Source organism: Berghia stephanieae, chromosome 2 (assembly GCF_034508935.2).
Source record: "Berghia stephanieae isolate SIO BIC M18660-M18661 chromosome 2, UCSD_Bste_1.3, whole genome shotgun sequence".
Classification (NCBI taxonomy): domain Eukaryota; kingdom Metazoa; phylum Mollusca; class Gastropoda; order Nudibranchia; family Aeolidiidae; genus Berghia; species Berghia stephanieae.
Window position 1 is genome coordinate 42052040 of NC_088361.1, and position 16159 is coordinate 42068198.

Here is a 16159-nt window from a genome sequence, read left to right on the forward strand (position 1 = left end):
TGTTGACGATGCTGACCGTTGCTACATTCAACCTTACTTTTTCATCACCACGTGACTGACATTAGGCAACATAAAACAAAAAAAAATCCAGGAAGCTTGTCCGATTGGGTGTTCTTACCGACCCTAAAGTTGGGGGCGTAACGCAAAAGTTGTCGCTAATACAAGCCTTGCTCTTCATTAAACTGCCGATGAGTTAGGCTGGTGTTATAAACGATGTTTCACTGTACATATTATGATCCAATGTCAATTGACTACCAAGAAGACACAATATGCAGTTTGTTTTGATCATTTCGGTGGCCTTGATTCTTTGTTTTTGTCCAGTATGTGTGACGTAGTTGGATAGAGCAAAGTGAGAGATCGAACATTCAATTCATCAGCACATATGACCCTGACAAAACGGGGTGTATATATATATATATATATATATAGAGAGAGAGAGAGAGAGAGAGAGAGAGAGAGAGAGAGAGAGAGAGAGAGAGAGAGAGAGAGAGAGAGAGAGAGAGAGAGAAAGAGAGAGAGAAAGAGAGAGAGAGAGAGAGATGTTTTGTTTTTAAGGGCTTTACGGCGCTTGCAACACATTTAGGTTATATCAGCGCCAGTAAAAAGGATGAAAATGGGATAGTAAAAAGTTCTAGAATTACAATTAAAGCACCCAAGAGAAAGTAAGACAAAGTGGAACTGGGAACAAATAGGGATCAGATGTAGATTCCAAGGGCATATCACCAATGTACTTAGTTTGAGATCACCTATTAGTCTCATCCGGACAAAAGCACAAAACCCAACAAAGAGGAATACACTCAAATGTTTACATTATACATTAAAAATAACAAATAAAATAATACATCGCAGAGAGATGATTTACAAGGAAAAAATATCATCTCCCAAAACAATAACTATGCATTTGAATGTTCCCCTCCCAGCAAGGACTCCGACCAGGGCCAGGACAAAACCAAGTAATCTCATTCCAAGACAAAGACAGAAAGCATTTTGGAAAACAGATATAAGGGGATAGAAGACACAGTATGTACCCCCCTGCCCACTATGAGAGAGAGAGAGAGAGAGAGAGAGAGAGAGAGAGAGAGAGAGGGAGGGAGAAAGAGAGAGAGAGAAAGAGAGAGAAGAGAAGAGAGAGAGAGAGAGAGAGAGAGAGAGAGAGAGAGAGAGAGAGAGAGAGAGAGAGAGAGAGAGGAGAGAGAGAGAGAGAGAGAGAGGAGAGAGAGAGAGAGAGAGAGAGAGGAGAGAGAGAGAGAGAGAGAAAGAGAGAGAGAGAGAGAGAGAGAAAATTCCGCCTGTAAGGGTTCGAAATTTTATTTGCAATCTAGTGGTATCTAGAAGGGGGTGACGTCAATGTCGGCCATCGCATTGTTACCAAATGTGTGACTGTGTTCATATTGTACTATATTGGAATAAATCAATGAAAGACCCGAGTTTAATCATAACAAAACTTCTACCAAACTATTTTTTAAGTAAATTTGAGTTTTGGAACTATTTCAATCCTGAAAAAAATGCTCTGTGATGTCAATCTTCACCAAGAAAAACACATTGTGCTTCGACTACAAAATATTAGGCCAAACACTTGTAAATAGTATGAGTATAACGTACCTTGGAGTCCACTTAAATAACACCCTGCAGTAGAAACATCACATCCACCATATTGTGACAAAGGCCTTCAAAACATTAAATTTCATCAAGAGAAATCTTCATCAATGTCCCTACAAAATTAAGGACATTGTTTGTTGTTAAGTGTTTTACGGCGCTTGCAACACATTAAGGTCATATCAGCGCCAGTAAAAAGGAAGAAAATGGGATAGTAAAAAGTTCTAGAATTATAATTAAAGCACACAAGAAAAGGTAAGACAAAGGGGAATTGGTTCAAATAGGAAACAGATGTAGATTCCAAGAGCACACTTATCAAAGTGCTTAGTTTGAGGTCACCTAAAAGTTTCACCCAGACACCAGCACAGGATCCCACTAAGAGGAATACACTCAAATGGTTACATATCATATCTTAAAAATAAAAAATAACAATACATAACAGAGAGATGATTAACAAAGAAAAAAATATCATCTCCCAAAACTATAACTATACATTCGACTGTTTCCCTCCAAGCCAAGGTCAGGACAAAACCAAGTAATCTCATTCCAAGAAAAAGACAGAAAGCATGTTGGAAAACAGATATAAGGGGATAGAAGACACAGTATGTACCCCCCCCCCCCTGCACTCTATGGGAGACCAGGAACCCCACCCAGAATTAAGGACATACAAGCCATTGAAAACATTCAGAGATCAGCTGCAAGATTTGCCACAAATTGCCGCTAGACGGAATTGGGGTGTGTGACAGCAGCTCTTGACACACTAAGAGATGGCCAACACTCCAGTCTCGTAGAAAGAACGTGCGCATACATCTATTTCACAAAACAGTCAAAAGCAAACACTCAGCCATAAACATTCCAATCTACGTTAACAATTCAAAAAACAGATACTTGACCAGGCTTCATCACACCAACAAATTCCACCAGCCATTTGCAAGAACAAACACATACAACTACAGCTTTTTCCTCGAACAATACATGACTGGAACAAACTACCACATGACATAATAGACATTACAGATCCAACACCATTTCAACGCGCTTCCCACATATAAAAACACTGGGACGATGGAATGACTTGAGTGACAGGATTGGTGTGGTGTGATAGGTAACATTTATGTGTACACGATTTCCGGTGATGGGCACAGAGTGCCTTTTGCATCTTATGATCTTGATCTTTAACTTGAACTATATATATATATATATATATATATATATATATATATATATATATATATATATATATATATATATATATATATATATATATATATATATATATATATATAGAGAGAGAGAGAGAGAGAGAGAGAGAGAGAGAGAGAGAGAGAGAGAGTGAGAGAGAGAGAGGAGAGAGAGAGAGAAGAGAGAGAGAGAGAGAGAGAGAGAGAGAGAGAGAGAGAGAGAGATTGAGAGAGAAAATAAAATCTTTGTTTGGAAGCCCGTTTCGATACTAACTAGTGTAAAATATCCTGCTCTCACAGAGAGCAATAAAATCAGTAAAATATAATGCAGTATTTTCACAATTTTAATACCATAATTTTCTTTCCTTCTCATTTCAAACTACGGTGCCGTCCTGGTCAAGCATGCCTGGCGCACACCATCAATTCCCCTCTCCCTCCATCAGATCTCTCTCTAGACAATTGCACACATGTCATAATAACTAACACACTTAATGCGATACCACGATTCAATTTTAGAAAAGCAAATTGGGAAAACTTTACTAAAGATTTAGACAATGAGATCACCAATATAAAAAGTGACCCACAGAGATACGACGACTTTAGAACACTCATATGGAAAGTTGCAAAGAAAAACATCCCCAGAGGATGCCGAAAAAGTTATATTCCATGTCTCCAAGATGAAAGCAAGAAACTATATGAAAGATACATTGAATCATACAAGGTGGATCCTTTCAGTGAAGAAACCCTAGAACTGGGTGAAGAACTCACATCAATGATAGCCGATGAAAGATCAGAAAGATGGAAGGAATTAATAACCTCCACCAATATGACCCTAAACAGCAAAAAGGCCTGGACTACAATTTCAAAACTGAATAATGACAAAAATACCCAGACAAGAGTGGCTGCAGTAACACCTGACCAAGTAGCACATCAGCTTCTACTGAATGGGAAACCAGCCAAGAAAGCACGAGGCCAACTAAAAGCCCTGAAACGTGAAATGGACAAAGCCCTCAAGGATAGTGAAGATCATCTTGACTCTTTTACCCTGGAGGAGCTACTAGAGGCCTTGTCCCATCTGAAGGCAGGAAAAGCATCTGGACTGGATGGAATCACAACTGAGATGATTCAACACTTTGGCCCGAAAACCCTATCCTGGCTATTGGACCTCTTCAATGTATGCGCAAGGACAAACAGGCTGCCAAGTGCATGGAGGAAAGCAAGAGTAGTCGCCCTACTGAAACCGGGGAAAGATCCAAAATCCAAGAAAAGCTATCGCCCGATCTCCCTCCTGTGCATCGCATACAAGCTATTTGAGCGAATGGTTATGTCCCGCATGTCACCCAGTCTAGACGAACAACTGTCTCCAGACCAGGCTGGATTCCGACCAGGACGGTCAACATGTGGTCAACTTCTTAACCTTACACAATTCATAGAAGATGGGTTTGAGACAAAACAGGTCACTGGCACAGTCTTCGTCGACCTCACTGCAGCCTATGACACAGTGAATCACAAGATCCTACTCCTCAAAGTGGCTAAAATGATAAAGAATAAGAAAATTGTAAATATTATCCAGTCACTTCTCGAAAACAGGGCTTCTTTGTTGAAATGGATGGCCGGAAGAGCAGGTGGCGCACCCAGAAGAATGGTCTTCCCAAGGATCAGTGCTGGCTCCAACATTTTTCAACATATATACAAATGATCAGCCTGAGTTCCCAAATATCCGCCGATTCATATATGCTGATGACCTATGCCTCGCAACACAGGATGTGTCCTTCCAACCAATCGAGAGCAGACTGACAAATGCCCTAGACACCCTTACAAAGTACTACACTAAAAACTTGCTGAACGCCAACCCAGGGAAAACACAAGTGTGTGCATTTCACCTCAACAACCACCAAGCCCACAAAAAACTTAACATCAAGTGGAATGGCCAGACATTAGAGTACAACTACCACCCAGTGTACCTCGGAGTGACGCTTGATAGAACTCTGTCCTTCAGAGAACACGTGAGAAAGACCAAGGCAAAAGTGTCCACGCGTAATGCCCTCCTTGGAAAGCTGGCAAACATGAACTGGGGAACTGACCCTAAAACTCTAAGGACCACAGCATTGGCCCTCAGCTACTCAACTGCGGAGTACTGCTCAGCTGTATGGGCCCGATCATGCCATGCCTCCAAGCTAGACCCCGAGCTCAACAACGCCTGCCGGATCATAACGGGCCAGCTGAGAGCAACACCATTACCACTGGTCTACCGGGCAGCAGGAATAGCCCCACCACACATCCGGAGGGAAACTCATGCCCAAATACAAAATACAAACAGGAAATGGACCAGAGACACCCCCTTCATGACCACAATTGCCCCAAAAGCAGGCTCAAATCAAGAAAAAGCTTCCTCACAGTAGAGAGCCTTCACCCAGACCACTCAGCATTCTTCCGCCTGGACAAATGGGTAGAATGGGACAAGACAGCAAACGATGCCCTCCAGCCCCCAACAGAAAAGCTCCCAGCAGGCACAGACCTCAAGAGAAAAGAATGGGTGGCGTTGAACAGAGCTAGAGCAAAGGTGGGAAACACCGCCACCAACCTCTTTAAATGGAAAATCTCACCGGGCACTGAATGCCCATGCGGTCACCCCAGACAGACCATGGACCACATCCTGTCCGAATGCTCGCTGGGACCTCACTGCACCAATGCTGACCTGAGGGAATGCAACCAGACTGCCCGGGACTGGCTGACTCACTGGCGCGACAAGATATGATGATGACTTAATGCCACATTAAGAGAGAAGTTGCAACTTCTGTTTCCATTCAATACAAACATAGGCAAGAATTTTAACAACAAATGCAAAAGTGAATATCCAGTTTCTTCGATATTTCTGTGTTAGCCTCTTAAAGTGTTAGAAAATTTCCTGCTGCCAATACTGTGAAAATAGAGTTATCAAATGGGATTTGAGCCATGTCCGAGATTACTGTGATTTTAAGATTTGCATGTTCAATATTTCCCCACTGCACTGTAATTCTAACGAGACTGAAAAATCAGACTTAAAATTACTTTTAAAACAGAAAGAGGTTTCCAAGGTACACTCAACAAATGCAATGTTATGTTGCAATATAATTTATTTGGCATATCACAATTTAACTGGCCTACTCAATGTCAAATCATTGGTCATCTGATCCCTTTTTTCGCAGCATGGTGAATATGGGACTCTAATTTATCTGAAACGAAACAAATTTTAAAAAACAAAATGAAGTAAAATTTGATAAATTAGGATGATCGAATGTTAATCTTGGAGTAAAAATGTATTTATCACACTTAGAATGTAACAAGCATTATTAACAAATTGGTTATAGTTTGTTAGTTTTGTTCCAAGCCATAATTTCTCCCATTTATTTATCTGGTATAACTGCAGATAATGCTATTTTTCCAAAGAGAGCAGTAATGGCAATGCAACTCTGGTTTTAATATTTAGTCTGAGTCCCGTCACAGCAACTGCTTTATAGGTCAAAGCAGTAAGTTATAATGTATGAAATCAAACCTTATAAGTAAAGGATTGTAAAAAGTAATTAACAAAAATGAATATAACAGCTTCAAATAAGAACAAGGTGGATCATAATAATCAATTTATATAAAGTAGGAAAAGAACCAGACAACGGAGTAGCAGCCTCATTGCCAACGAAAGCTATAAATAGCAGGATATGTCCATCTATGATACGCTAGTGCTTCATCATCAATCCAATGAATTTGACATCTAATGCCTACCATATAGAAAGGTGGAATATGTAATTTATCACTACAATATACTTACAGATTTTATGTTTTCCTTTCATTGGGAATTTTACTAAAAGCTTTGAAGGATTGGAACATACAAACACATATGGCGAGCGTGATTCTCCATCAGGAAACTGAAATTGACAAATTAAAATATTTTCAGGGTATATGAATTTCAAGCCAAACAGGCCTTCATGGACCTGGGAAACATTTTGAAAAACAAACAGATGTCGTTCGGGATTAGATTCCGAGTCTTGAAGTGCTACGTGTGGCCAATCTTGTTCTACGGATGCGAAAGCTGGACTACAAATGCAGAAACACAAAAGAACATTGAAGCTTTTGAAATGTGGTGCTTGAGAAGGATGCAGAGAATATCGTATACCGCACACAAAACGAACGAAGAAGTGCTAAAACAAACATACCAACAAAGGAAACTAATGCCCTTAATAGTGGATCGACAACTATCCTTTTTCGGACACATAGTAAGGAAAGATAAGAATGAATACCTGGCAAGTTGTGGAAAAATACCTGGTAAACGCGCCCGGGGGAGACAAAGAAAAACACTCATAGACCAACTGAAGGGCTTCACCAACCTAACAATCCAAGAGCTGTTTGAAAAAGCAAGAGACAGGGAGGAATGGAGAGAGATAATTCATGCAGTATCCGAAGCCTGGACCAGGCATGGAACCTAGAAGAAGAAGATATGAATTTCAAGAATTTAAATATGTATCATCTGAAGACTTCTACCACTTTAGCATTGTTTCTTAATGTTTTTCATTTTTCCTCAGCCCACTTTTTTTTATTTGATGGAGTGTGTTAGCAAGTTATAAAATATGTGTAACTCTGATCTGAAAACTTATGACACCTCATATTGAATGGAGAAAATTTTCAAATTATTTGAGATACTTTACATACAAATGATGGATTAAGCGGTAATTACATATTTACAAGATATGAAGTGAGTAGAAAAGTGCCAGAAGACAATAGAGAATAAAAAATTTTTTCGCGGCGGTGGTGGGGTTTGAACCTGCGACCTTATTGGTACGACAACTCCGCCTGGCAGGTGAGAGCGTGGCTCTACCGTGTGAGCTATCCACGAACACAAAAAATATTCGTTTCAAACCCAAAGTCATTTCTAGATCCCTCTCTCACCCACTTCTTGAGACCGCCGATTCGTTCACCACCATCGCGAAGTAATTTTGACCAACAGTTAAGCTTAATAGCCAATATTCTCAACACAAACATATAACATAGAAACGATTGAGACATTGAGTATGCTCCGGTGTATGGGGTGAATTTTTAATTCAGAAAAGTGAGTGGAGCAGGCACTTATGTTGGTAACAACAAGATATGAAGTGAGTAGAAAAGTGCCAGAAGACAATAGAGAATAAAAAATTTTTTTTCCGCGGCGGTGGTGGGGTTTGAACCTGCGACCTTATTGGTACGACAACTCCGCCTGGCAGGTGAGAGCGTGGCTCTACCGTGTGAGCTATCCACGAACACAAAAAATATTCGTTTCAAACCCAAAGTCATTTCTAGATCCCTCTCTCACCCACTTCTTGAGACCGCCGATTCGTTGACCACCATCGCGAAGTAATTTTGACCAGCAGTTAAGCTTAATAGCCAATATTCTCAACACAAACATATAACATAGAAACGATTGAGACATTGAGTATGCTCCGGTGTATGGGGTGAATTTTTAATTCAGAAAAGTGAGTGGAGCAGGCACTTATGTTGGTAACAACAAGATATGAAGTGAGTAGAAAAGTGCCAGAAGACAATAGAGAATAAAAAATTTTTTCGCGGCGGTGGTGGGGTTTGAACCTGCGACCTTATTGGTACGACAACTCCGCCTGGCAGGTGAGAGCGTGGCTCTACCGTGTGAGCTATCCACGAACACAAAAAATATTCGCCGCGTGTCTTCTGGCACTTTTCTACTCACTTCATATCTTGTTATTACCAACATAAGTGCCTGCTCCACTCACTTTTCTGAATTAAAAATTCACCCCATACACCGGAGCATACTCAATGTCTCAATCGTTTCTATGTTATATGTTTGTGTTGAGAATATTGGCTATTAAGCTTAACTGCTGGTCAAAATTACTTCGCGATGGTGGTGAACGAATCGGCGGTCTCAAGAAGTGGGTGAGAGAGGGATCTAGAAATGACTTTGGGTTTGAAACGAATATTTTTTGTGTTCGTGGATAGCTCACACGGTAGAGCCACGCTCTCACCTGCCAGGCGGAGTTGTCGTACCAATAAGGTCGCAGGTTCAAACCCCACCACCGCCGCGAAAAATTTTTTTATTCTCTATTGTCTTCTGGCACTTTTCTACTCACTTCATATCTTGTTGTTACCAACATAAGTGCCTGCTCCACTCACTTTTCTGAATTAAAAATTCACCCCATACACCGGAGCATACTCAATGTCTCAATCGTTTCTATGTTATATGTTTGTGTTGAGAATATTGGCTATTAAGCTTAACTGTTGGTCAAAATTACTTCGCGATGGTGGTGAACGAATCGGCGGTCTCAAGAAGTGGGTGAGAGAGGGATCTAGAAATGACTTTGGGTTTGAAACGAATATTTTTTGTGTTCGTGGATAGCTCACACGGTAGAGCCACGCTCTCACCTGCCAGGCGGAGTTGTCGTACCAATAAGGTCGCAGGTTCAAACCCCACCACCGCCGCGAAAAAATTTTTTATTCTCTATTGTCTTCTGGCACTTTTCTACTCACTTCATATCTTGTTGTTACCAACATAAGTGCCTGCTCCACTCACTTTTCTGAATTAAAAATTCACCCCATACACGGAGCATACTCAATGTCTCAATCGTTTCTATGTTATATGTTTGTGTTGAGAATATTGGCTATTAAGCTTAACTGCTGGTCAAAATTACTTCGCGATGGTGGTGAACGAATCGGCGGTCTCAAGAAGTGGGTGAGAGAGGGATCTAGAAATGACTTTGGGTTTGAAACGAATATTTTTTGTGTTCGTGGATAGCTCACACGGTAGAGCCACGCTCTCACCTGCCAGGCGGAGTTGTCGTACCAATAAGGTCGCAGGTTCAAACCCCACCACCGCCGCGAAAAAATTTTTTATTCTCTATTGTCTTCTGGCACTTTTCTACTCACTTCATATCTTGTTGTTACCAACATAAGTGCCTGCTCCACTCACTTTTCTGAATTAAAAATTCACCCCATACACCGGAGCATACTCAATGTCTCAATCGTTTCTATGTTATATGTTTGTGTTGAGAATATTGGCTATTAAGCTTAACTGCTGGTCAAAATTACTTCGCGATGGTGGTCAACGAATCGGCGGTCTCAAGAAGTGGGTGAGAGAGGGATCTAGAAATGACTTTGGGTTTGAAACGAATATTTTTTGTGTTCGTGGATAGCTCACACGGTAGAGCCACGCTCTCACCTGCCAGGCGGAGTTGTCGTACCAATAAGGTCGCAGGTTCAAACCCCACCACCGCCGCGGAAAAAAAATTTTTTATTCTCTATTGTCTTCTGGCACTTTTCTACTCACTTCATATCTTGTTGTTACCAACATAAGTGCCTGCTCCACTCACTTTTCTGAATTAAAAATTCACCCCATACACCGGAGCATACTCAATGTCTCAATCGTTTCTATGTTATATGTTTGTGTTGAGAATATTGGCTATTAAGCTTAACTGTTGGTCAAAATTACTTCGCGATGGTGGTGAACGAATCGGCGGTCTCAAGAAGTGGGTGAGAGAGGGATCTAGAAATGACTTTGGGTTTGAAACGAATATTTTTTGTGTTCGTGGATAGCTCACACGGTAGAGCCACGCTCTCACCTGCCAGGCGGAGTTGTCGTACCAATAAGGTCGCAGGTTCAAACCCCACCACCGCCGCGAAAAAATTTTTTATTCTCTATTGTCTTCTGGCACTTTTCTACTCACTTCATATCTTGTTGTTACCAACATAAGTGCCTGCTCCACTCACTTTTCTGAATTAAAAATTCACCCCATACACCGGAGCATACTCAATGTCTCAATCGTTTCTATGTTATATGTTTGTGTTGAGAATATTGGCTATTAAGCTTAACTGCTGGTCAAAATTACTTCGCGATGGTGGTCAACGAATCGGCGGTCTCAAGAAGTGGGTGAGAGAGGGATCTAGAAATGACTTTGGGTTTGAAACGAATATTTTTTGTGTTCGTGGATAGCTCACACGGTAGAGCCACGCTCTCACCTGCCAGGCGGAGTTGTCATACCAATAAGGTCGCAGGTTCAAACCCCACCACCGCCGTGAAAAAAATTTTTATTCTCTATTGTCTTCTGGCACTTTTCTACTCACTTCATATCTTGTTGTTACCAACATAAGTGCCTGCTCCACTCACTTTTCTGAATTAAAAATTCACCCCATACACCGGAGCATACTCAATGTCTCAATCGTTTCTATGTTATATGTTTGTGTTGAGAATATTGGCTATTAAGCTTAACTGCTGGTCAAAATTACTTCGCGATGGTGGTGAACGAATCGGCGGTCTCAAGAAGTGGGTGAGAGAGGGATCTAGAAATGACTTTGGGTTTGAAACGAATATTTTTTGTGTTCGTGGATAGCTCACACGGTAGAGCCACGCTCTCACCTGCCAGGCGGAGTTGTCGTACCAATAAGGTCGCAGGTTCAAACCCCACCACCGCCGCGAAAAAATTTTTTTTATTCTCTATTGTCTTCTGGCACTTTTCTACTCACTTCATATCTTGTTGTTACCAACATAAGTGCCTGCTCCACTCACTTTTCTGAATTAATAATTACATATTTATATCAAATACATAGAGCTGTTATTGTATTTTAAAGGAATTGCCTATTTTTAATGACAATAAACCTTCAGATGAGTGAGCTCACGAGAAGAACAGTGACAATTATTAATATTTAAAATAATTTTTTATCAAGATTATTTTATTCAAAAAGATTGGTCTAAGCTATTTCAGGTTGGTAAAATTTCTATGATTTTTAAGGATCTCCATCTTTAACTCCTGCAATTTACATAGGATGGGGAATATTGTAGCTTTCAGAAATTAATGCTAGAACTTTTTCATATTCATTAAAATATCATAGACTAGGACATTTTAAAGATATAATGCTTATGTACATATAATAGATTGACAATCAACATATAGTTTGAGCACAGATAGCCATAAGCTCCTTATTAAAACGGAAGTCACCAACTGAAAAGTAAACGGGAACTCTTTCTTAACAATAACACAAAAGGATAACAATGGGCGCTAATCGTAATAGTAATATCAGATACCCAAACAGTGTATCGATATCGGTATCAATGATACTTTATTACATCCCTTCACCCTTAGTAAGGCATAATGACATTAAAATAATAAGAGAAATAAGGAACCGTTAATTATGGCAAATTATAGATTAATAATTATTTACAAATCCAACCTCTTCGGTGGAATAATTATTCTCTGTGACCTTCGAGGCACAATTTGACCTTGATTGAATGAGCTTCCCAATTGCTCTGAGTTCCTAGTTTGGCTGTTAGTGTTAGCATTAGTTGGCGCACAAGTAGGTCCAACATTAAGAGGATCACCAGTGCCTTCAGTGGTTAAACCAACTGATTGTGCAGGTGGCTTGCCTGATGTGAAGCGCTGATCTCTCGGTGGACTGTCAGTACACTGAAACTCATTGTGTGGGTTTATGTCAGATGGTACAACCCTAATTTGATCTTGGTGTCTTCTCTCAATGACACCATTATCTGTTTGGACTCGAAATGAAACAGGACCTGTTGCTTTGATGATTGTACCAGGTACCCATTTCTCTTTACTAGAGTAATTTCTAACAAATACTGTATCATCAACATCTATCTCCCTATCGCGAGAAGTTTCATCATGATAATACTATTGGGCATTTTGTTTTTGCATAACTGACTGCTGAACTGATGGATGCAGGAGGTCCAGGTGTGTCTTTAGTTTTCTACCCATTAGTAACTCAGATGGTGTCACTCCTGTGGTGACATGAGGTGTGGTTCGATATTTAGTTAGGAATCTGCTAACTTTCTCTCTTACAGTGGTAGCACCTTTTGCACTCATTTTGACCATTGCTGTTTTGAATGTACCCACAGCACGTTCAGCTAATCCATTACTAGCCGGGTGATATGGAGAGCAAGTTATATGTTTGATACCATTAGCATTACAAAACATTTGGAATTCATAACTAGTGAAGGTAGGACCATTGTCCGAGACCAAGGTATTCGGCAAACCATGTGTTGAAAAGATTTCTCGTAGCTCTGCAATAGTGTCACGAGCTGTGATAGTGCTCATAAGCTTTACTTCGAGCCACTTAGAGTGGGCATCCACTAAGATTAGAAACATTTTGTTAAGAAAAGGACCTGCAAAGTCAATGTGTAATCTAGACCAGGGTTCATTTGGCCAATCCCAATTATACAAGGATGCTTTGGCTGGATTACGAGCATTCTTTTGACAGTCATAACACTCTTTGACAAAGGTTTCAATGTTCGAATCCAGATGTGGCCACCAGAACCATGAGCGAGCCAATGCTTTCATTTTAGACGCACCAAGATGAGTGTCGTGTAACATGATTAACACCTGATTTCGCAAAGCAAGGGGAATGATTACTCTTGTACCCCACAAAATACAATTATGCTCTAGACTCAATTCATTTTCCCTCAATTTGTAAGGCTTTAACTGTTCATTAGTTACAGTTTCTGGCCATCCATCCCTACAATATTGATAGACAGTATTCAAAACAGTATCATTCACAATAGCATTGGCAATATCATGATAACTAATAGGGGAATTGTCAATCACGTTGAACAACATATCAATGTCTTCAGGTACAAAAAGTTCAGTCTTGTCAGCAAGTGGTAGTCGAGAAAGGCCATCGGCACAATTCTTTGGACCAGGTATATACTCCAGCTTATAATCATAGGCGGCAAGTGTGATCGCCCATCTTTGAAGGCGAGCTGATGCATGTTCAGGCAAAGGTTTGGCTTCTCCTAGTAATCCCAAAAGTGGCTTATGATCCGTACGAATAACTACACGATTACCAAAAATAAACTTATGGAACTTCTTGACACCAAATAACACCGATAGTGCCTCCCTACCCAATTGCGAATATTTAGCTTCAGCCTGATTGAGTGAACGACTAGCGTAAGCAATTGGCCTTTCATTATTTTCACTATCTAAATGAGCTAATATTGCTCCAACCCGTGGGAGGAAGCATCACACGTAAGAATAAGCTTTTTTGTAGGATCAAAATGACATAGGATTTGATCAGATGATAACATTGATTTCACTTTTTGAAAAGAATCTTCCTGTTGACTGCTCCAATGCCATTTGGCATTTTTACGAAGAAGCATGTAGAGGGGAGCGAGGGTATGAGACAAATTTTTCATGAATTTTGAATAGTAATTCACGAATCCTAGAAATGCCTGCAGTTGCTGAACGTTGTTAGGACGGGGTGCTTCGTATATTGCTCGTACCTTTACAGGCTGAGGACGTAAACCATGCGATGATAGGCGATATCCTAAGAAGTTGATTTCTGGCTTCAGAAATTGACATTTTTCTCGTCGAATACGTAATCCTTTCTCGTTGATGAGTCGTAGAACTTTATCCAAGGTAGCGAGATGCTCTTGGTCATTTTGACCAGTAATGTAGACATTGTCGAAGTAGACACACACGCCTGGTATGTCTTGAAACAGGGTTTCCATGACAGATTGGAAGATTCCTGGACTGGCAGAAATACCGAAACAGAGTCGTTCATATTGGAAGAGTCCTTTATGGGTATTGATTGTAGTGAGTTGTCGAGAACTTGGATCTAGATTGAGTTGTGTATAGGCATGTGTAAAATCTAGCTCAGTGAATTTGTCACCATGTGATAATTTTATAGCGAGGTCTTCGATTCTTGGTATTGGGTGATTGTTTTCGTGAATGGCTTTATTTATTGTGACCTTGTAGTCACCACAGATTCTGACAGAATTGTCTTTCTTTAAGACTGGAACAATGGGCGTTGCCCATTCCGACGTTGAAACCTTTTTTATAATGTTCTCGTGTTGTAAGCGTTCGTGGTCGTTTTCTATCTTTTGCCGCATGGCAAATGGTGGTTGTCTACATTTGATGAATTTTGGAGTTGCATTGTCTTTTAAATAGATTTTGACTTCACGATCATTCAATAATCCAGTGCCTTGAAAAACGTTGTTGTTTCGATCTAACACCTCGTCAAGAGTTTGTTGGTTCTCAATTGAGAATAGAGATGACCAATTGAGCTTAAAATGATGAAGCCAGTCCCTTCCCATTAAGGGAGGACCGTTACCCTCAACTATAAGGAGTGGCAGGTTCGCAGTTTTCGATGACTTATCAAGTTTAGAGTTAACTAGATTTTCAAAGTTATTCTTGGTCATTACACTACATGACGCACCAGTATCAATGTGGAACACAATGTTTTTATTGTTAATGAGGAGGGGAACCGAAATAGGGGGCCTTTTGTTTTGGGAATTCACAATAAAAAGTTCAAAATTATGCTCTGGGGGGCTTTCTTCATGCTGGGTGGTCAAATTATCTTCATTCAACAGGTGATTTTGATGGCGGTATTTTGTTGTAGGCGCTGGTTTTTTTGTCGATTGTGTTTGCGATCTGCACATTTTTGCAATGTGACCCACTTTTTGACATTTATGGCAGGTTGATGATTTGAATTTACACTGGAATTGGGTATGAGGGCCGCCGCACCGATGACACGATTTAGAAGTCGCTGATGAAGCATGTGATTTGCTCATGGTACTGAACGATCTTGAAGGTTGCTGAAAAGAATTTCTGGACGTGGAAAAATGGACAGTTTCGCCCTTCTGAAGTTGATGTGCACTATCTCTTGTTTGATGAATAGAGAGGGCAATGTCCATGGCTTTGTCGATAGTAAGATCATGCTCAACAAGAAGTTTTCGTTGAATCTGAGCATCGTTGATACCGGTCACAAACTTTTCGCAAAGACGTTCATTTAGAGTTTCTCGAAACTGGCAGTGCTCCGCAATGCTCCGCAGGGCAGCACAATACTGTTGGATTGATTCGTTCGGTTGACGATTTCTTCCTTCAAACTTAGCTCGCTGCAGGAATTTAGGTGGAGGTGGGGAGTGGAAGTTCTTTAGCAGCATGCAAAGTTCTTCAAATGATTTATCTGCAGGCGAGTTTGGTTGGCACAGATCTTTCAATATTCTAAATTGTTTGGGGCCTACTACTGTTAGTAGCACAGCAGCTTGCTTTTTATCTGATTCTATGTCATTTGCCATGAAATAGAACTTGAGACGTTCCAAGTAGTCCACAATGGATGTCCCTTCCACAAATTCTGAGATGGTCCCAATGGTAGCCATTATTTTGGTTTAATTTACGTAATCAATAAAAATATTTGACTAATTACTTATCTGGCTCTTTTAAGAATTAATACGTAGCACTTCGGCTCTCGATGACTTTATCTCGTTGCCATTTATAATAGATTGACAATCAACATATAGTTTGAGCACAGATAGCCATAAGCTCTTTATTAAAACGGAAGTCACCAACTGAAAAGTAAACAGGAACTCTTTCTTAACAATAACACAAAAGGATAACAATGGGCGC

General features: G+C 40.4%; 1 protein-coding gene across 1 annotated transcript in view; it reads right to left on the reverse strand.

Annotated features, from left to right (window-relative positions):
• Positions 1-3107: 3107 nt before the first annotated feature.
• LOC144964905 (activating signal cointegrator 1-like) overlaps positions 3108-16159 on the reverse strand; it is a 29443-nt gene continuing 16391 nt past the window's right edge. Inside the window, exons 11-12 of the mRNA XM_078899641.1 lie at positions 6583-6679; positions 3108-5992 (exon numbers count right to left, since the gene is read on the reverse strand). Of these exons, the coding sequence (XP_078755767.1) occupies positions 5943-5992; positions 6583-6679 (147 nt within the window). The 3' untranslated portion in view covers positions 3108-5942. The remainder of the gene's footprint in view (positions 5993-6582; positions 6680-16159) is intronic.